This window comes from Serinus canaria, chromosome 2 (genome assembly GCF_022539315.1).
Source record: "Serinus canaria isolate serCan28SL12 chromosome 2, serCan2020, whole genome shotgun sequence".
NCBI lineage: Eukaryota > Metazoa > Chordata > Aves > Passeriformes > Fringillidae > Serinus > Serinus canaria.
In genome coordinates, this window is record NC_066315.1 from 29,371,826 (window position 1) to 29,399,535 (window position 27,710).

The following is a 27,710-nucleotide window of genomic DNA, read 5'->3' on the forward strand; positions in this document are numbered from 1 at the left end:
AACTAATAGTATGAACAGTTCAAAAACTCTGAGACACAATAGACTTAAAAGACATAAAATGCTGTGGGGAGGAAAATGTGGAGTCACACAAGAAACTTGTGAAGTAAAGCTGTGAATCCGTACGCATTCCACTCCTCCGCAGATACTGGCCTGGGGCTACTATACGTCTGGAAGAGGGTGTCTGTGTGGAGATTTACGAATTAACTGCACTTCATTTTCAAAAACTGCTATTCATCATCACATGGTGTTTTCAACAAGGGCAGTTGAGCTAAAATGCTTCAGCTGAAGCCACTAAGTATTTGCTAACTTGATACTGATGTCAATTCCAGGGTGGAGAAAAGCACAGAAATTAAGGATCGTGGTAGGCCACTTTCACAGGAATTTTGCAGAGAACCCTATTTTCTGACTTTTACAACTCCTTTCTGCTACTTGAATTTTTACTACAGCTCACTCTTCCTCTTAGCTTACACTAAAAACATTGCATCCAAGTTCCTTCTCTACTGGAAGATGCTGATAATCTCTGCCAAGTGAGAAAGATGGAATAGCAAGAACGTGATCTGCCTCACTGGTGCTTTTATTTATATCTGACTGATCGAGCAAAAAAGAACAGTTTTGTAGTTGCTCCCACTTTAGCACTTTAGGCTTCTCTATGCCATGATGAACAGATACTGTTCATCAATACAACAGCATGCCGTGATTCAATGTAGGGTGCATTTGTAACTCCTGGTAGGCCTTGAGTGTTCCTGCATGGATAAGCATGTTTAGGAATGTCTTGGTTTAAAATAAACATTAGAAACTTGAGTAATAAATATATAATCATCATCTGGATAAAGATGCCTAAAATCCTACTGCGACTGACTATAATTATAGTAATAAAAGTATTGCTGACTGATGAAGAAATGTACTATTTATGCTGCAGGGATTGCAAATCAACACTCTTTTATACTGAGTTAAAAATCCAGTCTACATTATAAAACTTCATTGGTATACAAAATAATTACTCATTGGTACATAAAATAACTCACCTCTGGACTGCAGTGATTAATCCTTCTGGCATTCTCCTCCTGTATTATCTTTTTACTATGATCTATATTATTGCTATGATAATAAACTCATCAATTCAAGACAATACTTGGTCTTTACTGGATAAAACATGTTTATGTAAAATGTATGCTCATTGTCCTAAATCACATCTTCAAGATATCTTTCATATGTAGTAAAATATTGTCTCAGTAGATTAGAGCAAATATTTCCAAACATGCCTACAAAGCACAACCCTCAGAAACCTCTTATCTTATTTTAATATCATATCTTTAATCTTATTTTGCTCACTATATCCCTGGAGTGAATATTAAAAAGAAGACCTATTTTACAGTTGCCAAGTGGGGATACATCATCTGAACTGCAAATTTAAATTTAAATGCTTTAGATCTTCTAGAAAGATTAAAAATGTGAGTGGTATTTTCATCTATATTTATGAAGTACGTATTGATAGAGTTTCCAAATTCTGTCAGTAGGGGTGGAAGAGTTTTCCCTCATTCAGAGATGATGTGGTTATTGCAGTGTTTTTCCTGTTCTCAATGGAAGAGTTGTAGACTGTCTACTTTCAACTGAGCCAGCTTATAATTAATTTTACATTAGATGCATTTTTGAGAAAATAGAGAGGAAATAAACTGTTCACTGTATCAGTTTTCAATTTTAAAATACAAAAGTCAACACAAGTGTCAAAACTCAAATAATTAAGGAGTTTCTGTGCAGACTATTTCAGGATATTTTTGCATAAAGCATTTTAATAGCATATGATTATTCACTTTTCAGTCCACAAGACCTATTGGGAACAGCACTAACAAGTGTGGCAAACTACCAAGACTGGTAAAATGATCATGGACTTCACTGTCTACTCCACTCATGCCACAAAAAGCCAAGTTCATTGCTGCTGCCCTGCTCCCAGTCTTATTTATTTCTCTCCTGCCATGTTCCTTCCGTCTTGCCTTTTTTCTCCCCCCTGCAAAAAGAGGGGGTCTCTTTACCCTTTATTCTCTCTTCTTGACACCAGGTGTCCAAGCTGAGGGTGGTTATGAACACATGAAAACCCTATTGCAACTAAAACACATAGTATACCACCATCAAATAGGAGCAATGAGCTGCAGTGTGTTCCCTGGGAAAAAAAAAATGGGGAAAAAATGCCAAAGCCTCTGTGGGGTCTGTTCAAAGTCTTTGTGGAAAGAGCAGCCATAAAGAATGCTGAAATCCATGGACAATAATCCATGATGAATACAGAGGAATGTCTGCAAATTTCACAGCTGTAGCTTTCACTAGCATCAACAGTGTATGCACAAGAGAGAAGGGTTATAGAGATGAATCACTTGGCTACATCTGGATTAATCATCAAATCATATAATATCCTCAGCTGGAAGAGTCCAGCAAGGTTCATTGAGTCCAAATCACAAGACAACCCCCAAAATTACATCATGTGCCTGAAAGCATTGTCTCACAAGAAAGCAGTAAAAATTGTTCCTAATATTATGTTGGTTCTCAGTACCAGGATGCAGCTTACCTTCCTAAGCAAAGTGAGAAATAAAAATTTAAAATTAAATTTAATTAATTTACTGTAGCTTCCAATCCCACCTTGGCTCATTGCTCAGGCTGGACATAGTCTCCAATTGCAGGAACTCTGTCAAGAATCCCAGTGAATGGACAGAAGCTGGGACACTATAGTGGCTGCACAGAAGGAGGAGTTCATCAGATACATAAGAAAGGATGCCTAATGCATATACAGCCAAGATATTGCTCACTTTTCACAAAGCACAGTGTTAGGACAGGCTACAAGTATTTTTAAGTAAACAAATCACATAGCTCAAAACACACGGCACAGAGAAATCCACCTTCATCTGCTAACAAAACTATACAAAAAAGAACATTTCTTTCTCAATTTGAGAACAACCTCTATGCACAGCCAAGTTTTTCCTAATGTTACCAAAAAAGCATTCTATTTTAAGTGGAAAGCCTTTCTCAAATTTTACATTCATCTTGTACTTACCTCGATTACCAAATCAAGTCAAATCCTACAGATAACATGAATTTAGAGTAAACACAATTTATAAGGATATCAAGTTACAGCGCTTACTAAAGCTTGCAGAAATAATAATCATGCTGCTACAAATGATAAAATCACAGGAACAAAAAGAGCCATTGGACTAGTACCATTGAAGTGTACTAGCTTAACCCAATACCAAAGTACACAATCATAGGATCACAGCATGGTTTGGGTGGGAGGCACCTCTTAAAGGTCATCTAATCCAACCCCCCTGCAATGAGTCAGGACATCTTCAACTAGATCAGATTGCTCAGAGCCCTGTCCAACCTGACTGTGAATGATTCTAGGTTCTGGGCAACCTGTGCCAGTGTTTTACCACCCTCAGTGAAAAAAACTTTTTAATTTAATCTAAAAAATTCTCCTTCAGTTAAAAACCATTAAAGTTTCTACTGCTTCTCTGCAGTAACATCACTTTTGCCTGTACAATGAATGTCTGTATTCTCTGGCTGAAAAACATCAACAAGGAGACACAGTTGCTATATTATCAGGATACAGAGGGCTTTTTCTGCAAAACACTTGCCCTAGGATTAAAATTAAACTTGTTGCTGCACTTCAGTATGGAAACAACGTCAAGAGCCATGTGCAAATGTTCCATTTCATACTAAACTCATGCTGCCTCAAATGATTTAGCAATGTTTTAGGGTGGACACTGAATATGATTCCCATTTTGGCACAATTTGGTGCAAGCTTATGCTGTAAATTAGCACTCAAAGGTCCTCTGACCAATGTTCCCATCCCAAGTGAATCTGATCCTTCACATCCTCAATTATACTGGCAAGTACTCTCTTAAACACAGCTGTACTGCTTCTAGCAAAATGGAATATTGATACAAAATATTTGGGGAAAAAAAAACAAAGCCAACGTTTGATAGTTTCCCCAAGTGCTTCACAGTTTTTAAGAAAAACTTTGACTTTTAAAAAAATTTCCCACTCTCTTTTTCTGTAAATAAAAAGTTATCTTAGCTCTGTCCCATTGTAGCACTTTAGTTCGTGGTGGTCTTTGATTTTGAGGCTAGAGTGAACATTATTTTCAAAAGGCAACATGAAGAAAGATCCTGACTTATTAACATCCTGAAGTATGTTACTCTGATTTGAGCAGTTGCTTTTCAATAATAACCCTGAACATTTCTATAAGTCTCTGTGTTCAAAAGGATGTTGCTCATGTACCCCTTAACCAAGAATATGGAGGTGGTAATTAGGCATGGAGCCAGTGAGTCTCCAAGCAGCTTGTCTTAATGCTGTAATATCAATTAGTACAAAATATGCCCTTTTCAAACAGAATGAGAGAATGGCCTAATTCATACCATAAAGAATTAGAAAAGGAAAAATATACAGAGTTAATTACATAACAATGTTTGCCAAGCAATGAATAGCTGAAATAGATGGGTATACAGGACAAACACACGTTTCAGATGAGCTTTATCAAGTCACAAAGGCAAGATTGATAAAGTTACTAAAACCAATACAGAAAGAAGGCAAAGAAAACAATGTGTAGTTAGAGGAATAATCTTGTATGTAGAATGAAGGAGTTGGATGATTATTTTTCTCTGTCACTTAATTCCTATTTTTTGATCCATGAAGAAAAAGCAATATTATTAGCCACTCATTTTGTTCAGCACTGACATTGAAATCCATCTCTTTTAGAAACATACCAGTTTCAAGCTCTTATAGTTGCTGGCACATGAAACCATGGTGGCCCTTCCACTAGAAATGCTTTTGAAAAAACAAAAGCAGCAGTACAGCTGACAGAACTGCCAACCTCCCTTTGCTACTGCTATGACTGACACACAACCTGTCTATGAAAACTTTCAGCGGCTGTTTTCTTACACCACTAAATTTCATCCCCAATCTCGCTCTTGGGATGAACTATTTCAGCAAAGAGAATATATTGTTTAGAATAGAAAGAGGTTTTTCCCAATTCATGCCTGAAAAAAGTGGAGTGGCAAGGCACCTTGTAGCAAAACTTTGATCAGTCAGATAAGGAATTAAGGAAAATGAGGAAATCATCTGAGTTCACTAGGCCAATCATTCAAAAGCTCTCAAAAGATCATAATTAGCATTTGTTGGATTATTCTAGGCAGGAAAATGCATTTTTCTCTATCATGAGGGAAAAAAACCTAAACAAACTGCAAACAAGCTTTAGTAGAATGTTAAAAAGCTAAGAGCCTGCACTTACAGATAACTGCTACCTTGTCCAAAATTTCTATTTATTGCAAAATTTATGTAAAATCTGAAAAAGTGACATGCCAGTAACAGTTACTAGTAAGCTCATCAACAAAATCTTACATCAACCGGATGTAGATGCATGGTTAGCCCTTATTTAGTAACATCTAACTACTTAAAATTGAGTTTGGAGTAAACTTCAGGAAGTGGAATTTTGACATACAAACAAACATGTTTAATGGAACTTCAGAATGCAGTAAATCACCTCAAAACATCTTGAAGCTCTATAAACAAAGCAGATTCATCTTCTCTCCAAAAGACTTAGAAACAGTACATGCAGAGAATATATACTTCCATAAAAAAAATAACTCTTCACTTCAGAGGAAAAGGCACATGCTCTCCCTTTTGGCAGCATCAATATTTTGGTTTATGAACTCCATGAGCTTGTAAACATAGTTATGCCATAATTCCACGGAAAAATCTCTGTGACTTGTACATGGCAAGTACAGAGCACACTTGGGACAAAAATCAAAAGCTGAACTATGGAACTGGTATCTGACCCAGCAGAAGGAAAGTTCTGACCCCATCTTACTTCATTTTGAATAAGGAAAGACCTTGCAGGAAAAACATCTAAAATGGCACAGTTCTGGGAGCAAGTGACCATAAAAGTTGGTGTGTAGGGTGCTTTACAAAGCATACTTCATTATACTGCTGCTGTTTAAGTAGAAATCACACATTATCTCCATCTTTCATATCATTTGCTACAATTTTGCCTACAAAATTCAACACCTGGTTGGCTCAATTTAAGCACAGAACACTGGAATTAAATAAACAAGGGAAAAACGCTTGAGCTCATGGCTCATAAGAATGGAAAGACTGAGTCAAGGAAAAAGTTGAAGGCAGAGGTTCTGCCAAAGATGTGCACTCATGCTGCTGCCAGTACCACACAGGTTGAATAAAACTCAAATGTAAACAATCCCCTTTTTTAAAAGATTCTGCTGGGTAGAAACTTCAAAGAGCGAAACAGTTATAAATCAAGACGATTTATATAAGTACATTGCAAAGTAATGGGCCATGATGTTCAATAGAAAACATGACCTCTGACCTGGTGAGAAAGTACACTGTAAGGCTTGGAATATGGTTAAAATATTAGTTAGCAGGATGAATAAAAATTGGCTTAGGAAAGCAGCTCCTAAAAGAATGCTTTAAAATCAAATTTAATGACTTTTGACTGAAAATGCTGGGAAATCTATAATAGTGACATTTTCCATTTTTATTCAATCCAAGTATTCGGTTGGAAAATAATTTCAAGGATGTACTTCACAACAAAATTCAGATGAAAATCACTACCCAGTGGAGGTTTTCTATGATCTTTTTCTGACTTCTGTTAAGCCTCAATCCATGCATTTCCACGTCTTAAGAGAACAGTTTAATCTAACTTCAAACGCTCTGCGTCTTATAGTCTTGAGATATGAACATATTTTCATATTCAGATGTTCCAAAACATATTTAGATGAAAGCCAGCTGAAATGTTTAGAAACTTAACATTGGTGAGATGAAGTTGCCACGAGATTTGCTCCTGTTATCTTTGAATGTTAAAGAATAAATAGCCCTCAGCAACCACAAGCCAGCACCAGAATGCACTGTGATTGTTCTGGCCTTTTCACTAATGAAGAGAAGCACCAGGTTGCTAGTGGTGTGCATCATCTCTAGTTTAAAAATCGCCTTAGCAGATACAACAGCCTAGTAATAATTTCCAATTTAAAACAAGTAAATTCTGAAAAGATACAGGACTACAGAATAGAAAGCTGTAACTCTGTACCAGAAAATTTAACAAACTATTAAATACTCAATAGTAATAGCAGGGAGCAAGTTAAGATGACGAGAAAGTCAACATGTCTTTGTTTTTAAGTTTGAATGCGCATTCTCACTGTATTTCTTCAAAGGAATGGGTGACAGCTGATTAAATTTACTGGGATTTCCAAAACTTTCAACAAAATTCCTCCCCAAAGGTTTTGAAGAAAACTAAGGTTCCAGGACATAAGATAGAAGACTTGCCAGGGATAAGTCCTCGCTCAAAAGATTGAGTAGAGTGGGTAGGAGAAAATGCTTAGTCCTCAGAACAGAACCTACATAGTTCAGGCGGGATTTGTTATAGGATCTATGTTGTTCAACACATTCATAAAATAATTGGAAAAAATATCAAGTAATAATATGAATTTGTTATGATATGAAGATCATTAGGGTAGTGGCTGACTGGCATGGAATGCCAGAAGTTCACTATCAACTGAGTAACTAGACAATAAAATGATAAATGAAGTTGAATGTAAGTGAATGTAAAACAATTAATCTGTAGTTCAAATTCTAAATGATGAGATCTCAGCATACCAGTAGCAAGCCCCTGTGCTTAGGACACTACTTTGCAAAGAACCACCTCTCTTTCTTTGTTTTCCAGTCTGTGTGGTTGCTCACTAGGGGACACACTGAAGGCTAAAAGTTTACACAGATCTCAGAAGACAAGAGCACGGAACAGTAACCCATCAGTGCCACTAGTTCCACAGGCTCAGGAAATACTTAAATTAACAATTCTAAGTGTAAGGAGAAAAAATGCCCCAGCATACACAGCCATCAGATCCCAGTGATACCCTGCCTATCTTAGTAGCTGCTTTGTGCCCTTGGACCTTTTCTAGATTTGTCACCCATCTCCTCTGAAGTATCTGTCCTGATACATTCCAGGTTTGAGTTTCACTGCAGTGTCATATATGCTTGTCCTGACCTGATTCTCTCCTAGGGATTTCCTTTACAGCTACTGTTGTACACAAGACAATGACTTAGACAGACTTCCGATCTGGTCCATTATGGCCATCTTTGAGGCTGACATACTGCAGCATAATAAATCCCACTGCAGCGAAACCCAAACCTGGGATGTATCAGGACAGATACTTCCAGAGGTTATGGGTGACAGATCTGAAAAAGGTCCAAGGGCACAAAGCAGCTACTAGGACAGGCAGGGTATCACTGGGATCTGATGGCTGTGCACGATGGGGCATTTTTCATTATTGACATTATTGGGCCTTTGCCATGTGAAATATCACATTTTTAAATACTTCAGCACTGGGTGTGATCCATAATGGATGATTTTCACTGAACAAACGGACACAAACAACAAATAAGACTTGGGGCTTAGTGTCTCAAATACATACAGAACCCCCAGCCACAGGTCTTCCAGCCCTTCTGAAGAAATATCCCAAAGTTAGCCTGAGGCTGGATTACTTGACTCCTGCTAATATATAGCAGGACAGGATGAAAGAGGAAATTAATTATCCCAATATAGATTTGATGGTTACTGTCTCTGCTGCACAAATTTTAGGAATTACCACACTCTAAGAGCCTGCAGAACTGTTACAGTCACTACAATGTACAGCCTAAAGGGAATTTTTGTGTTTAAATGGCTGAAGAACTTCCTAAGTTTTCCTGGTCCAATATAGTGATGAAAATTGCTACAACCTTTACATACTTTCACTATAAAACTAAACTTTTCTTTGAAACTGGAAAAATTTATCTGAAGAATTTCAGCCATATTTTTAATTGAAAAAATGCACTCAAAATACAAAACTCATTAGGAAACCAACACAACAGCAAGCTGTTAACTTTTTCAAAATGCCTCTTAAGCACACAGAACAATTTTAGAAAGCTTCTTTGTTACTGTTGTTTCATGTAATCAGAGCTAGAAAAAAACAGAAGTATTCTGTACTATAGGTATTTTAGTTGCCTGCTAAATGATGCCTCTGGGGGACAGCATGGAAGCCAAGTGAGAAGATTAATTTTTGATGTCCAACTGAGAAAGTAAAAGAGTACAAACATCACTTTAAGAGGAGAATTGCAGCTCTAACAACTCAAAAGTGCAACTGCCCTTAAACAGATGCAATGGACTTCAGAGGTTTCTCTCAGGCAGGCTAGCAATGGAAAGAAAAGTTAAAAGCCATTTGTTTGCAAACAAAATTTTGTGTCAAAGTGCTTTCATCTTAAATGTTTATGTTTCCATTAAGAGATAAGGGGTCAACATCAAAGCTTTAACAAGAAATAAGAATCAGAATAACTCATACTATCAGATTTGAAGATGAAACTCACATTTGATGCTCATAGTATTTGTTTTTGCAAATGGTTCCAATTCAATGTTTATTTCCTATTACAATAATGTATCCAGAATAATTAAAACTAACATACTTTTCTAAGTTCCTATATTGTATATCACATATTTTCCTTTTCACTTGAGAGTCTGGTAGTTCACCTCAGATCCACTTGTTCCCCAAAATTCCTCACACTATGAAACTATTTTTAGAGGAATATGTATTATACAATGAAAACATCCACAAAAGAAACAACTGGCAACCTTTATTGAATATCACTGTCAAAATGGCTGAACTGAGGCAAAAGAGCAAGGATGTTTAAAGGCCATTTTATGAAGTCATGACTTTTAGGATATGTCTACATGCCTTAATCACTTTGGCTGACAAGTTGATGGAAGAACTCTGATTTCTCCAATTATAAGTTCAATAGCTGAAACAAGTCTAAAAAGGTCATGTGTAAAAAGCATAAAATATAAACCTCATAGTTTTCTGTGCAGCTTGTTAAACTCACAGAACTTGTAATAGCAGAGACAAATTGAGCAACTTTCTGACCTTTTTGTGATAAAAACGTACAGTTATTTAATGAAAGCCCTAAAGGTTACCAATTATTTTTCTTAAAAGCCCATCTTCCTCAGACTGGGAATTTGGTACTGCACTGAGAAATTAGTTTGTGGGAATCTTCATTTGAGTGCTTTTAGAAGAGCTGCAAATCTGGAGAAAATCCACTGGTTTGTTACCTGTTTTGGCTAGCAGAGGAGGAGGACTTGAGGGGAAACAAAAGAACAACAGAGAAAGGTGTCAAGAGAAAAAAAAGTAAGAAAATAAAAGAGCATGAATGCATGCATTCAAGGTAGACACACCAAAACTTTGAAATAAAAGAATAGCAATCTCAATTTTTTGACCAATATTATCCAGTATCAAGCTTCAGGATATCTACTAAAATGAGCAAACAAGCAGCTGTTCTTCCCACAATGTCATGCACCAGAGTGTTGCAAGAAAAAGTGAGGTTGCAAAGTTCTATGTTTATGACCTTTCCTGACTCAAAGCCCAAAACTTCCCCAACATTTTGGTAAAATTTGAACTACTACATTTCTTAATTGACTAATGTTCCAGAGACATGTTCTTTTTTATTTTCTTGACATTCTCAAATGCAAAAGGTTAGTTTGATCAAATAGATTTCCATTCAAAATACAAAGCCATGTTTGTAAATCTTTCTCATCATGTCAGTTCTACTTACTGCAAAATATGCATTCATGACTGACTGCAGGTAGTACTAATAATTAAGAATAAAAATGTGTAAAGCCTCCATAAATATCAATTTCTGGATTTACTGGTGAATGACTGGCTATGGGTTGCATCAAGAAAGCTACAAATTCTGATTTTTATGAACCTATCCATATAGAAAGTTTCAGACAGTTTTGTTTTTCTTCTTTGTCCTAAACTCCATGTAAACAAGACTACTCTGGCTCATCACATAATTTGCACAACTTTCCTTGATGAAAGAGTGAACAGTCCATAGGATCATGAAATTTAAAAGTTCAACTTCTACCTCTTGAAAATACTAAGCAGTAATTACTTGGCGTTAAGGATTTCTAGGAATAAATGTAAGTAAATAATATGCACTACAATCTATTATGTCATTGCAGCTGAAACTTTAAAAAATGTCATTTTTGCTGTCCCCATGCAGCATGCCAATCATTTTAATCAGATTGCAATCATTTGATCGATTCTATGCTGATTATTAAGTGAATTGAGAAGCATGCAGGGGTCATGTAGAGCAGAACCTATTTGTTTTTAATGAGTTTCCAAAGTTTTATTTTGTAATTTTACTTCATTTGCCCTACAGGCTCATTATCTCACTACTGGTTGCCAAACCACCTTCTAGTTTGTGGATTATCCCATTGAGGGGTGTGTTCCCTCTTTTGAGAAACACTGCCTTAATGTTTACCCATAATACTATTTTAAGAGATCTTTGATGAAAAAGAAATCATAAATGTTTACCTTTGGGGTCTACCAAGACAGACATAAAACACTTCTAGCACACTAGGTATTTCTTGAGCCATCAACCTCACTGCAGACGAGCCTCTTGTCTTCAAAAAATCTTTAAGGCTACAGTAAGTGTTCAGTATGTTTGCCTAAGAAAACACCCCACAGTTCAGGTTCCTTTCAGTTTCAAGCAGCTCCATAACAATTATTCTATTGCATCATTTGTCTCTTTTTAGTATAGGTACTGTGATTTTTCTGGCTGTCAGTGAATAGTTCCTTTATCTTAACCAAATAGAAGTTTCAAAGGCAAAAGTATTTGGGCCCACTGTACCCTGGGCAAGGCTTAGCACATATATGCTGCTCTGACACAATATTCTGTCAGCCCTTCTCTGAAGTAGGATTATTTTAAATTAATGTAGTTCTATAGTCAATATATATTAATGTTAATTTCTGATTTTAAAGTTTTCTGTGGTTTACTATCTCCATCCAAATGTGCTTTATTTTGGATGATTACTGTTCCTTTTTAATCCCTCCAAACAGTAACAAAGTCTTTACTGAAACTTACAGACCAAGATTTTATTTCTGTAACCATTACAAGCTGTTGAATTTGAACTCCCATGCTAGAAAATGTTTTTTATTTTCTCTTTTTATTATTTTATTGATTATTTTTGTAATTCAGTCATAAGACTGTTATTATAATTATTATAATGAATACTTTTAAAGGGAGAAGAGCAATAAATAAAGAAAACAGGAGTTTTTTTCAACATTTCTGTCATATTCAAGCATGACCCCATCAACTACCTAGAACTTGTTTAAAGATAATAATAATTTGTGTGTGAGAGATCAAGGCCAAATTTCAGTATTATTCCATTGCTCAGAACATAGAACAACAACATGCAGCTGAGGGATCCTCCCAAACATTGTGCCTCCAATGGTATAAATCAATAGTTTTAATATATATCCATCCCTGCATGGATGCAATGGTTTGACATTAGCTTTAATATTCTTTGGATTTTTAGCAGTTCTTAAGTCTCCTTGTAAGTACAACTTTGTTCTTTTAAGAATAATTTGGCTTCTTTTTATAGGGTTTCCTCCTAATTTTAAGAATTTGCTTTCTCCATTACATCCTACATGACTTGATTATAAAAACAATGATTCTTATTCTAATATATAATACCATGCCAGTCATTGCTACTTTCAAGGTGAACTTCTGATTAAATTAAGGAGTTGGAATTTTACTAACATTTTCATCAACATTTGCCAGTAATATCATCCATTTAAAAAAATGGATCTTTCTCCCTATTTTTAATTCACATTGCTTATTGGCTGTTTCCTTCAAATTATCTGAAAAATGGTCAAAACCAAATTCCCTAAGTTCAGATTCAGTTACTGAATATTCTTTGGCCCTCTGCATTTTGAATGTGCAAACCACTTCTAACATTGCAGAAATGTTTTAGAAAAGAAAAAAAAATAATTCATAAGTGCCATTTAAATTTACTGTATTTTCAGGATGCAAACTAGAGATTTTATTAAGTGGATCTGTATATCAATATCAGTAATGCGATACCCTATGCATGATGTTTATAAGACAAATAACTATTTGTGTACCAGGCACTTGTTATAGGCAAATGAAAGGTAAAAAGCAGGTCATTTATACAGCACATTAAAGCCTTTTCCTTTAATTCTCCTTATTAGTTTCTTGGTCTATCAAATAATCATAAAAATACTTGACATCTTTTTCTAAATACCAAACAAACGCTGCTTTTAAAAAGTGAAAATAAAGGCTCATGCTTTTGCACAGCTCCTTCACTACCATCAAAACTGAACTCCATGGTTCTACAAGCATTTAATTTCTACTTCCAAAACACTTTAAAAAAGCTATATTTTTAAAATGTATTTATTTCAACAAACTTGCTTTTCTAATGCAAAATCCAAAAGACTGCCCCCATTTTCTTTTATATCCACACATCCTTACACCTACTTAATCATATAATCCTAGGAAACATAACATCATTTCACCTGAACACTACCGTGGCCTTGTCTCGATAAATTCCCTTTTTTTTTTTAATTAGGAGATGCACCTATCAACTGTGTATGTCTGGTAGTGATGATATAAACCTGTCAGCTAGAGGAAAGCTCCATGAAGTAACCTGTCATCACTCTTTCCTGAAATAAACTATAGCTTTCTGGGACTTCTAGAAAGCATCTAGTGACAGAAGTTATTGCAATAATAGGCTATCCTGCATTAGCACAGGTGCTTTTGTGTGTTTCTACTTCTTCTGGACTCCCCATCATGCCTATATGAAATTCCATCCTCAAGTATGGAACTCACCTACAGGTTCATCAACTAATGGCTTGTTCTAAAAGTAAAACACCTTGGTAACTCCGCTTTGGACTTAAGATTAAAAAAAAGAAACTCTTTTAAAGATGTTTTTTCATGTAAAAAATTGCTTTTGTTCACAGTCTCTCAGCTCCACCCAGACCAGCAATAAATCTGGAGCTATGTAATTTCTAGATTCATACATCAAGTTTTTCCATAGGTCTTTACCTAGAAACAATGATATTCTATATCCATCAGCAGCCAAAAGTGAACTTGATACATATATCACATATATACAAATGATGTATACAACCTATTCTTTTATTATTGAGCAATGTAGACAGCAGGAACTCAAGACTACATTTCTGTCTCTGTAAGCAGGGACATGTTTTAAAGCCATTTTAAAACAAGACAGCTAGAAATAGTTTTCTTACTGTGTGAAGTGTTTTACTCTATATAAGACTTTCTCCATGCTAATAAGATGATTCTCCCTGCAATGATCTTACATAATGATTCTAGCTTTTTATTTTCAAAGAATGGAGGCAGCAGTCTGCTGCAATCCTCTTATCACCACAGATCAAGAAATCCCACTCAGATCTCAACTTCTCTTATATGTGCCCATTAATATTAAAATGTCTTGTTGCCATGCACATCAAAATGCACTGAAGATTATAAAAGATTTTTCTTTCTTCCAGTCAGCTTTACTAACTGTTGCTATCCACATATGTCTATTTGATTCATTTGCATACAAAATAATGTACACACAATGAAGTCTAAAAGGCAAAAACTGCAGTTAGACCAAAGCAATTTGAAGTGTTACTTTTTACCATGATAAGGTGACTCTCAGAGCTATATTTCAAGAGTTATTCAATTTTTTTTTTACCAAAAGAAGCCAGATTCACCCTGAAAAAATGGGGTTTGATAACAGCAGAAAGAAAACTGAGCAGTTGTATGTCCACTGGTGTTCTACACACAAGATATGAGCTAATGTCATATAATAGCAACGTTCATATTGTGTTGGCATTAAAAGTCTATAAAAGCATAAACAGATAGGTATTGATACTCACAGCTCTTAATAAAGCAATAGAATTTGATGGGGAAAATCAAGTGCTTGGTATACTAGAAGATTTAAAACTAAAGCCACATTTAATCAATTATATATAAACTCAAACACATAATTATAAAAAAAAGCAGTTAAGATTAACTAAAAAAGCAGTTATGATTACATTTATTCTTCCTTATTAAAATTTTTAGCTTACTTCTTCCTTCCCTGTGTGCTGAGTTAAAAAGCTGAAAAACTCTTTCTGCACTGGAGGCAAGGCAGCCCACTCTTCTGGTTGACAGAACATGTTTCCCAGGCAAATGGTTTATTTTTAAATAGCTTTTGTGAGTACAAAGTATGTTGGAGTACTAACTCTTTTTGCCTCCAGCTGAGGCAATTTGCTGCTATTACAGACACTGTTTCAACACCTATATGCCATGCCCTTCCTGTCACCTGAGCACCAAACTCTGTTTTGAGGAGGGACATAAAATATTGCAGAACCACTGATTCAATGTACTTTCACTATTTTTCTCTTTTCCTAATGCTGAAAAAAGCAATTTCCCAAGCAGAAAAGCAAAAAGGGTCCTGACATTTTCATGCATTTCTAAAAAATGTTTACCATTTATTCCTCTCTAGTTAAAAAGCTGACATTTTTGTTCATAACTACAGGCTTGTCTGAATTTTGAACAAGAACAGGCAAGAATCTTCCCAAAAAATCCTCTTCATGTCATATTTATTTCCCTTTGATTTTGTTTTAAACGAAGATTCTATCATTAATCATATAAATTGCAAAAGAAGATAATTTGCACACAGAAAGATAATTACATACCTTACATTGGATAAGGAGACCATAAACTAAAATGTTCTTCTTTTTAGTTTCTCTTGCAAATTTCTTGATCGTAGTTAGGTCTTCCATCCCAATGCTGAAAGAATTATTTTCTGGAATATCCAAGTGCACCTGCAAAAGAACAGATTAAATAAAAACAAAGTCCACTTTTTCCATAGTGTCCCAGTTCAGACTGATGTTTTTTAGTATCTCATTTTTATGTGTTAAGTACACATAAAAATACAGACTAAAAAAGGCTTTTCTTAGACAGCTTCTATTTACTACTGAATTCCACTGCTTACACATTTAGGGACATGAAAACTAGTTTTTTCAAAGCAAAAGAAGCCAATATGCCAGAACATGTCATGCATCTTAAAACTATTCAATTAAATTAGAAAATAAACAACATTCTTTTACAAGCTCTAGACTAACTTTCAGAGGAGTTTTTTTTTTTTGTTTGTTTGTTTGGGTTTTTTACTATCAGAGGACTTTGGAATACACATGTCTTTTGTAAGCATCTTGAAGGTTTTCAAGACAGAACTAAATTCTTTAAAGTTTAATTGGAAATTTACTATCCTGTCAGTATAGCAAGTTAGTTGCCTTAATTAGGTTAATTTCAAGATAATACGTCAAGTTTAAAAAGCAGAAACTACCTCAAAAGAAGGAAGGGATATGACTATCCTGAGCCCTTGGGCAGGGAAAGGCAGGGCTCATTTCCATTAGGGATGCTGCACAAACATGGCAGGTCTTACAGGACCTGAAGTGAGTTTAAGAAGTGTTTGGACAATCATCTCAGGCACAAGGTGTTATTCTTGAAGTGTCCTGTGCAGGGCCAGGAATTGGACTTAATGATTCTGATGGGTGGTTTCCAACTTGGCACATGTTATGATTCTCTGAATTCTCTCTTGGGTATCCTGTGCAGGACCAAGAGTTGGACTCAATTACCATTGTGGGTCCCTTCCAACTCAGAATATTCTGTGCTTCTGTAACTGGTATTTCCAAGGAGGTATCAACTAGCTCAATCCTTTCCCAAGTCTTACATATACCACATTTTAATCAGTTTCCCTTATAAAACTTCTATTACCCATAGAAATCAAAATTAAGTATGATGATTTGTACATATAAGGTTTCAGTGTCTATTAATAGCAGAAATACGCTTATTCTTAAAAGGAAAATTATTTCAAGTTCTCTTTGTACTTTATGTTCCATTTATGCTGACAGAAAATAGGTTCTCACTCATTTTCTCTTGCAACACTTTTTTTAAAAAAAAGCTGTTTATTGCCTAAATGCATACTTACCAGAAGCAAAGCTATTGTCTTCTACTATACAAGTTGAGATTACTTTTCACACACACTCATTATTTTGTTATTTTCTACCCAAAACAAGGCTAAGTACTACTCATTTACAGCTGTTTACAAGAAATTATAAAACCTATTATTTTGAGAGAACTTAACCTAGCTCCTCTTTACCATTAACCTCTTTAACAGTTTTGAAAAGAGATTTTTCTCAGACTTCAGTACTGAAGTGCAAATAATTGCAACTAAAGGGCTGAAGTACTAGCATTCCTTTCTTTCTAAACCTAAGCAAAGCAACAACATAAGAATCAAATCCATTCATACCATTAACAAACATGTATTGCTCAAAAAAGCAGTGTCAGTTTAAGAATATGATTTGTCAGGTTACAGCATAATTGAAGATACTGCCTTGTTGCAAACAAATAATTGCCTCAAGTTTACCTCTGTGATGCCTATTTCTCCTGTAACATTAATCTTCCTTTTTGTCCAGCTACAGTAATCCAATTGCTGCTTCAGCTTACAGATGCCATGAAACAATCCAGTCAGGCACCAGGATAATGGACAGACTCTGAATCTGTGGCAACTGATAGGTGGGAATATGAAAAAAAGTCATCGTGTCCAGTGCAAGCTCATCCTTTTATTGGATCAATGCTCACTGGGCTGGTTAAACAGAGAGTCTGGCACAATAATAACACCTGTCATTTCTACAATTGAAGAAGATGACTATTGGAAGGGAAAAAAAACCTTTTTTTTTTCTTAATTACGATATTATTATGAAAAATTTGCTTTTTGCCATGAAATCAAAGAATAGACAAGAACTTCCCAATTACCCAAAAACAATTGCATTAGACTGTTTCTAGTTATGAGTTTGGAATAGAAGCAGTTAGCTGCTCTCCCCATTTATTCTTTCAAGAGTTTTACTTTTGAGAGTAGACAAATATGTTTCCCTTATAGCTGGTACCTAAGACCTATGCATTTAAATGTCAATATATTGCTTAAAATTCTCATTTACATTTGTCTGAGAAATATTAATATGTCCTTTTACATTAAAAGAAATTGTACTTTAGGATTTTTCATGAACAATTATTTCAGTTAATATGTTTAAAAGTGTATGTATAGGAAAGAATAAAGTTGAGGAAACTGCCACTCATGAGCCTTAGAGAAGAGGACACCCAAAACTGATTTAAATTAAAACTGCTGAAGGAAGTTTCTGTCCACCATAACATTTGTAATGAGTTTTAGAGATCAGAAGTTTAAAGGACTTCAATACTTCCCAGTGGTCAATACGAGACAATGATTTGTTAAGCTAATTCCTGTCACTCTACACATACCTTCCAGATCTCCTCTTCTGCCCTTCTGGTATCTCTAAAAGATAGTGTGGTACATCCACCAGATGCCCAAGTGCAATTAGGCAACATAATTTTAACAAATGTATTTCTATCAGTATTTTAAATATTAGCAACTGTTTCCACCTAGTTATGAGATTTTCTTCCAAAGTCTAGTTCTTAGAAATATCAAGTAGTTGTCAGAAACAACTGATGGATCTGGAGTTCAGTAAAGGGATTAAATGTACTATTTTCTCCTACAGCTATTTTAAAAGGAGCCTACCTAAATAATTTGTGCATGCTTCAGGCTGTTCAAGCAAATATACTTTCATTAAAAATGGTTCTGGGTTCTATAATGACTTCAACACCTAATATCTCAGGTGCAAAACCTGAGTTTCATGGGGATATAGTGTAAGAATTACTTGCACTCTTATTTCTTAGGAGATACCAAGACAAGAATATTTATAGCTACAAGTATTAAACCATTTTCACATTCCTAGCATCACACTCAAAAGTATTTAATTGAAAGTCCAGACTGGAAAGTACTATTAATTGGGCACAATAAGCATGCTTTTGACTCTAGCATTAGCTAGTTGATAAAAAATTCCAACTTTATCTTCACACTCAAAATTCAACACAGACAGAAATGGTCTTTTATATTCTTGCTAAAGACTAATGAAAAGTAATGAAGTCCAAACAAAGAGTATTTTGCACATCCAGTGGCCTTGTAAATGGCCAACAGAATTGGAGACATGTAATTGCTCTGATTATGAAAGGCAGAAGTAATTTATCTTTGAAAATTCAGTAAAATAAGGTTTTACCCTGAAGTTCCTCAGAAACAGGGTCAAGAAAATAAGATGGTCTAGAAACAAAGAGCTAAATACTGATGTTCATAGAATCACAGTAACTCACTCCAAGAGAACTGCATACAATAGGTGAGGCTACAATAGTTATGATAGGTCAGGCTCTACAGAAGGATCTGGTCAGGCTGGATACATGGGCTGAGGACAAGGGTGTGAGGTTTGAGAGGGCAAAGTGCCAGGCTCTGAACTTGGGTCACAACAGCCATACCCAGCACCACAGGCTGGGGCAGAGTGGCTGGAAAGGTGCCCGGTGGGTAGGACCTGGGGGTGCTTGTTGGCAGTGGCTGAGCAGGAGCCAGTGTGTGCTCAGGTGGCCAAGGCGGCCAATGGCATCCTGGCCTTCTTGACCACCACTTGGCAGGCATCAGGACCACACATGCATAGCAAAAAGTAAAGCCACTTAATTCTATTTCAGCTGAGCATCCAAGCACAGCACATGTTTTGCAGCATCCCCAGCAGAGACAGAGCACAACAGCAAGGCAGGAGTTCACAGTTCAGTACAACCAGCCAGGCACAATGAGCCTTTCACAGAAATATATAACTAATAAACTGCCATTTGCTAGTGCCAGTTTGTTTTCTGACAGCATGCAGTACATTTGTTGAAGTGAAAATGAGTTTCTTTGGAGACCAATTTACAGTTTGATTTTACAATTTTATTCTGAGTTAGCAGCGGTGTAAACCTAGTGTAACTTTAAAAATACTTATATTATATATTATTTATATTAAATAATAATTTTAAAAAATTAATAGGATGCTTTCTACAGTAGCTTACAGGAGTTACCTACCAAAATAAGGACAACTGGACATAAGAGAGGAATATTCGATTTTTCCAACATATCGACTAGTTCCTGGGTTTCTTGAATGGCCCACCTTCTATCCTAAATAAAAAAAAAATGTTTAGAATTCCTGAAAACAACATTTATTTCATAAAAATCAAATTTGAACAACTGTAATTTACCAAAAAAAGAAAATACATCACTTTTTTGCTTTGGGAGGGCAGGGTTTGGTTGATTATCTGATTGTTTTTAATATACTTTTAAGGTATTTTCTGGTAAAGTTATAGATGTTTAAAAAATAATTAGATTAATAATATTAATAACCTTTTATATACTTATATATATATATATATAAAACCAAACAAACAAGATTAAGGGTCTTGATTGGTCTCAGATATGGTTCATCTAAAACCAACCTGTTCCCATACATGGACCCAAATACAGATCACATGGCATGCACATGTCCAGAATGGGAAACACTAATTTAGACTACAGTAGCAATGAATGCACAGTTAGATGACTTCACATATCACAGCCTCTCCTTATAATAACTCACTTCAATACAACAGTTATGAAAGGAAATTTTAAACTACTTCAGATTTTATCCCTCTTGTTCAAGAATTCATGACGGTAACAACACAGTGACAGAAGTGTGGAACCAGAGGAGAATGGACAGACCAGTATCTCAAAGGTTGAATTTAGTGCACATTAGAAACACCAAACATCAGAATGAACACAGTACATAAGGACAAAAATAACAAGCAACTTATTACTCAAATATTTAATTATTATTTACCATTACTAGTAAGTTTAAGTGTAAAATAAAAGCATGCATCCTCGCTACTTACATTTACACAGACAAAATTGTAGCACTGTCCTGAAAAGATGTTTTGTAGACAGCTATCATTTTTGCTTAGAGATATTGAAATAGCTTCAACCTGATTAGACAGAAAAAGAAAAAAAGTCAAAAATTCTTATTTAGCCTCAACAGTTAAAGCTTCCATCTCTGTAGCAGAAGTTGTTCATTTAAATGATTAAAAACTCGCAATTATTACTTCCACTACAAAAACTGAAAATTGCTCAAAATTTTGGGGCACTCAACCGTGAAGCATGGAGCCCAACATATGATGAAGTGTGATGCTCAGGGTAGGCATTCCAGAAACGGCCCTGGAAGCACAAGACATGAGTGCTGTTGCCTGGGTTAGGATGTTCAACTGTTTTGAGAGACGAAAACACTGTCCATAAAATGATCTAATGATTTTAGACCTCTAATTCAGAGCAAACCTGTACAATACTCAGATACATACATTTTGTCTTCATGAAGTTAAAAATAAAATAAAATAAGTATGCAAGAAAGACCAGGTGCACTGGTATTCTGGGATTCTGCCCAGAACAAGAGCACAAGACCCATCTAGAGTTTCTCCTTGAAATAATTTCCTCAACAAATATTTTAAAATACTTTCTTAGGCACAGACATATGTATTTTGCAACCTTTAACATGAGCTGAATAACTATCTTATCTCAGTAAAAATAAAAAGTTGATTCTACTACATTATCAGCTTTGGTATTGCCTTAAGTAAAACTGTAAATCAGATAGCAGAGGGTGAATCTGTTCCTAAGAGAAGATAACACTTTGATGCAAATAATAAATCTTGAAATTTGGGAGAAAAAATATCTTCATGTTACTTCTATTAAATCCCACTGAGTGTTAAATCCCACTGTTTCACAGTACAACTGAGCTTTATTTCTCCCCAAAAGACATATTAAGTATCACAGCAAGCAACAGAAGTAATACACTGCTGTGCTCCCTTAAAATGCTACTTAATCCCCAATCCAACAGAAGTACCAAACACAACATTTAAAAAGGCTTTGCAGTGTTATGTAAAGCTGTATTTGTTAATTTTTTTAAAATAATCAGGAGTTAACTGGTTTGCAAAGAAAGGTGGTTTGAAACCAAGAAGTTGATAATGATAGTCTAAACATTTTAGAAATATTTTGGGCTCAACATTTGATAGCATAGACACAAATAGCTGACATTTAATATTTTAAGATTTTAAAAAAGAAAGTCACAGAAGGTATTAATTACTTTGAATTTCCAAAAATACTTGGAAAATGCAACACTCCAGGGCTCACCTGGCTTGAACCTCTGAAGATGTAAAAGCAGAAATCCCTGGTACCTTTACAACCTTGCACATACTTTGATGAACACGAGCCTACTGCAAGCCATGGTCTTTTCAGAAGGTATTTGGAACATGATCCAAGGCAGAAGGCCCACTTTTATTTTTTGCTTTGAGGTAGTACAATACATGATGCTCAATCATTGCTGAACATTTAAAAATTCCTTTAGTGTATCATTTCATTTAACTTCAACAACTTTATTAAGTAACACACTAGAATTTTTTGATCACCATATTATCCAGCAAAAATGAAATTGAAATTTTCTGTTGGAAAAGTAAGCACAACTGCCTAGGTAGAATCTTTCATAAATCATCAATTAACTAAAATTAATTCTTATTCTAGTTGCCATTTAATATCCTATGCAATAGTACTTTTTCAAACTATAATTAATATTAATCAATGTTATCAGTCACATTAGAGAGCAAAAATTACCTAAAAATACCACCCTGGTAAAAAGTGCTTCTCACGTTATGAATGTTTCAGTGTTTAAATAGAAAGGAGTATATGGATTTGCTTAATTACTTCTGGTCCTAATAAAAACTGATATTCTTTAATTTTTTTAGTCACCAGATGCCCTTTATTGAATTTTCAACTTTATTCAACATCCACTTCCACAAAATCAAAAACTAATGCCAGAATATTTGGAACCTGCAAATTTATTTAAATTATATCAGAATTTAAAATCACAATTAACACCACTGCAGATGGACAATACAGTCATTAAGAAATTGGTGAATTTCTGCTAGTGAAATGCTAGTTCTTTTTCTATTTAAGAACAACCAAATATTTTTATATCTACTCATGGATTATTATCCAGTCACAAAAATGGCACAAAACTTTATCCAGTTGATTCCATTTCATGTGACAGCAGCACTTTGTCACTAAAGAAAGAGCAGTACATGATTCCCAGTCTCAGAAGAAAGTACCTTCAGCTCCCATTTAGGTTTGTTTGCTTCAAACGAAAGGGCTAAACAACAGATTTAAGAAAAAACACAAGTTATGTCTTTCACAGTATGATATCTTTAACAAAACATTCATTCATTAGTCATACTGTTTAAAGTAGCACTGACAAAAGTACTGTTAAAGTACTCCACAGGAAACAGCTGTAGCCTTAAAAATTTTTGGAAATTATTTTCTTTATCTTTTTAGTTAAATTTTAGGTCTTTTTTCCCCCTGCTATTGATATTATCATGTTATTAGAGCCTCTCTCAGAAATCCTTCTAAGAAAATTTCTTTTTAATTCTTCAAGGACATACGTAGAAGTCAACAAATATCCCACAAATAAATACGGTTGCTACAGAGAACTGGAGTGTAAAAAGTATCTAAAATGTTAAAATAGTGGTCCCAGATAATATGTACTCAACAGAATGATTCCCAGTTGGTCTTTTATTTAGATCAATTACCTTCCAATTATCCCTTTGAAAAGCTTTCAGTGCAGTACACCCACGTTGCTTAAAATAATTATTTTGCACAAAATCAAATCTCCCTCACACAAGGTACTGTACTTCATTGGAGAACAAATAGGCTTGTGCATATTTTCTCTCTAAGGTTTCTAAGGTTGGAAATTCTGTATATTGGTTAAACTAAACATTAACTCAGAGATTTTATTGTTTAAAAGCACAGGGATAAGTGATGTCTTCCTACTAACAGCAGAATAGTTTTCATAGAGACAAAAAAAGAGATATAGCAATGCATCTGGTGTCAGTGAAATGAGACATACTACTGCCCCATCATACAGCTATTCAGACTTAGTCAAGTCTGCTAACTTTTTTCACTTCTAGATGTAGACAATTAATAGATATAAAGCAAGATTCCATGCTAAATACAGTTCTTCCTGAATGAAAACTTTCAGTGCAATGTCAAATGACATTTCCAGATATAAGACAGCAATACAGGTTAATAGAGAAACATATCCTTCTAGTAATTAACATTAATGCAGAAGATAGACAGACATGAATTACCACTGCAGAAGTAACATTATGCAAATCAGAAAACCTGAATTTTTTAACAGTTATTCCCTGTGTGCTTCTCTGGGTAACAGGAACATGTAATATCATCACACAAGATATAATTAAGAATCACCCCAACACCAGTCTAAGCAATTACCAAATGTTAATCACTTTTGGAAAATAGAAATATGATAGCTCTATTAGAAAGAATAATGAAAAAGGAAAAGATAGTTAAATGCCAGTAGAACATTCCATCAATATCCTAAAGCAAAGACTCCTATGAGGGAAATGTACCCCTATTGCTCTACAAAAAAGGCTGATTTATTCAATTTTGTATTCACAGCTCTGCAGGAAAACAACCTACTCTAACTGGTTCATACTCCAAGTCAGACTTCAAAGTAACAAAAGCATTTCCTCTGCAACATATTTGTAACAATTTGGGCTTACTGAATTCATAAAATCTAAAAAAAATTGCCTCTCTGTTGTCTGCATTCAATTTCTCCTCTAATCTAATATGGACATTTTAAGTGGATCTCTAAGATCCCCCCCTACAGCACAACTGGGAAGAAGATGCTTCTTTCTTGGTAACTTCCACACCGGATGTTAATCCCTTGTGATAAATACTACAGTGACACAGGAAGTCTCAGTTTCTGTTTTCACATTATTAAGACCATTTCTTAGGAGTAGTGACAACCAGAAACACTAAATTAATCAGACAGTTGAGAGCCATAGATTTATACTTACTTTTATTTGGCTTTTCAGAGATTCGGGAAGGAGAAAACCTACTTGTGCAAGAGTTTCCTTCACATTGGTGATAACACAAACTTGTTGTGATAGGTTGTCTGCGAGCAAGAAAAAAACCTTAGATTTCATGCAATAATAAATTAATCCATAATACTAATCTGCTAAACATTACCTTCAATCCACATATTGTTGTTTCTTGACAGAATATTTTCAACAGCTAGAAATTTAAAGGTTACAAGGTACTAATGTACCTATGTAATTTATATAATATACATCTCAAAATTCAAATTATGTTTTATATTATTTTGCACAACATTAAACCATTACATTAGGCCTGCCCCCAAAGCCCATTTAAATTTATTAAAAGATATTTGTTCAGGTCCACATCGACACTAAAAGACAACCAAGAAAGCTTTTTGAAAATTTCATCCCTCTTATCATTTCAACAGATAACTAAATGAAGTGTCAGTAATATTGAGTAAATAAGGGGGGGGAGGGGGAGAAAAAAAAACCTAGGCCATAACATAAATCCTATGCTCAACAATATATACTAAAAAGTTGCCAAAAAATGTATTAATGATACTGTTTAGGGAGACAGCAGATATAACTGTTACCCTCAATAGCAAAGAAGTTGCAAAGTTGTGACAAAGATGTTGGCTTGGGCAACTTCCTAGATCTTTTACTGGTGGGGCAAAATACAGTATTTTGTTGCTACCAGGAACAACAGTTTCAAGTTATTGCCTGATTTGTTCCACTGAGCCACTATTTCAGAAAAATTAGCACTTTCTCTTATCGTTGATTTCAGGTTTTAGATTCAGAGAACATTTTCCTTTCTTTAAGCCAACAAATCAAAATTCAAGTCTGAAACTCTCAAGTCTATTTCAGGCCTTTATCCTTCAGATGCTGAATTAACACACAGAACAAAACACAACATTCCCAATGCTTTTGGGATAGCCATTCCATGAGTAACTAGAAATTTCATACATGTAAAATCTAATTATTTTTAAAGCAGACTTCAATGAAACTCCAGAGGCAGAAATATACCAAACACCACCGCAAAATAAATTAGGAGTGAAAGACAAGAAAAATTATAAAAATATGGGCTAACTGGTCTTCAAACAAGTCTGGTTATAAACAATATGTATTTGTTACATGTGGAAAGTTATTTCTATAATTACATACCACACAATAAGTTCAATCAGATGCATAACCTCAGAAGTGCAGAAACACTTCTCACTTTCTATTGTAAACTCACAGACTTCCATATAAAAATAGACATAAAGACCTGAAATTTAATTTTAAATCTGCTGTAGAGTTAACATTATTGAAAAGTTACTTGTGATTTTTAAGCAATTCTCTGTGATCAGGAAAAGTGATTTAGCCACTGAGAATACCAAAAGATAATTAGAATGATTTTTTGAATAATGAATATTTATTACGTCCAATATTTATAATGTGACAACAAAAATACTGGTAGCAACTGAGTTTGTATTAGGTTAGCAAGAAGAGGAGGGAGGAAGAAAAGGAGAGAGCAATAAACATCTGCTTATAAACCATCACAACCAGATGGAAGTGACAATTAAAAAAATGCATGGCCAGTTCTCACAGGATTGGAAATCAGAGGATACCACAACTGTGGGAGAAATTATCTTCCCACAGATTCACTGGGCAAAAAAAAATACACTGAACATGCATCACAGTTGGCTTCTACTTAATAGAGAATAACTTTACAGTCTGAAAAATGGGAAACCATATTGAATTAATTTCTTATCAGCAGAAAGAAACTAATGGGTAGATTGAAATCAGAGCAAGAGCCACTTGAATTTAGTACTGTACACAAAATGCAGATACAAAATAGATATACATAATAAACCAGACTAGCATATCAGATTTCAAGAACTCAGACTCTATTGAACTAAGTAATTTAATGAAGAAGGTCAGATTGGAGCTATTACAAAAATCCACATGTGGAAGAAGGCTGTGGAATCCAAAAAGGCACCATAACTTAGGCTCAAACAGTTCTTTTTAAAAAGAAGTCTGTAATCAACAGCAAGTGCCAGAAGTATTCACACAAAAGACTGCTCAAAGGCTGCAGCTATAAATACCCATCTCACTACTCTTTCCAGCCCTCTTAGATCTCTAATTTCCTGTAATATAAATGAGAAAGGAGAGGAAAATACAAAAAAGCAATGAAGATTTGCAGGCTGAGTTTAATAAAGAAGAGAGAAAAAAACAATGGAGTGTGGAAAACTGGATTTTTTATCCAGAGAAGAAACAAAACATTACAAGGGGAAAGTATGTTAATAAAGTAGGAGAATCTTAAAGTAATGATAATACACACATTGAAAAGATGCTGCATGTTTTTAAATGATCAAAGAAATGAGTAAAGGAAGTCTGGGAAATCATCTTTTATAAAATCATCATAGTAAAGCAACAGTTCCGTTCTAGTTGAGGTTTGAAACTCAACTGTCATTTGAATCCAAACTATTTCAAGCGGTCAAAAAAAAAAAAGAAAAATGTTAATTTAGCCTGCACCTTTGCTGCTTTGTGGAAGGAAGACTGAGTGGAGCTTTCCTCCCCAGAACTTCCTGTGTCCCACTTCTGCTAAGCTGATGGAGCTCTGTCACTCAGCATAGTCACGCTGAGCCCAGAGAGCATAGCTGGAGTGCTGGCTCGTAACTCCAGGGATTCCATGAGCTTTGCTGCCGGCCAGTAAAACTGACTGTGTGCAGCATTTCATTTCTGGTTTTCAGAATTCTGTTTGGGTGAATGAAATAGCCATTCTGGAAAGCCATGACATGGCTATGTCACAAAGACTTAACACTCAGCTAAAAACATTTTGTTTCCCATGAGACCCCTGGATAACTGAGGCTGGAAGGGACTTCAGGAGGTCCCTCATTTAAACTCCTTCTCAAAGCAGGATCACCCATGAGGTCAGGCCTGGTCACTCAGCCCCTTACTGCTCTGCCATGCAACCTCTCCAGGCAACCTGTTCACTGCTTGATTGTCTGTCAAGG

At 35.1% G+C, this 27,710-nt stretch overlaps 1 protein-coding gene across 2 annotated transcripts in view; it reads right to left on the reverse strand.

Moving 5' to 3' along the window:
- CRPPA (CDP-L-ribitol pyrophosphorylase A) overlaps positions 1-27,710 on the reverse strand; it is a 107,635-nt gene that overhangs the window by 27,803 nt on the left and 52,122 nt on the right. For both annotated transcript variants that reach the window (XM_030237949.2, XM_030237962.2), the window contains 4 exons: positions 24,694-24,791; positions 20,671-20,760; positions 19,832-19,924; positions 15,567-15,695 (listed from right to left, as the gene is read on the reverse strand). In XM_030237949.2, the coding sequence (XP_030093809.2) occupies positions 15,567-15,695; positions 19,832-19,924; positions 20,671-20,760; positions 24,694-24,791 (410 nt within the window). The remainder of the gene's footprint in view (positions 1-15,566; positions 15,696-19,831; positions 19,925-20,670; positions 20,761-24,693; positions 24,792-27,710) is intronic.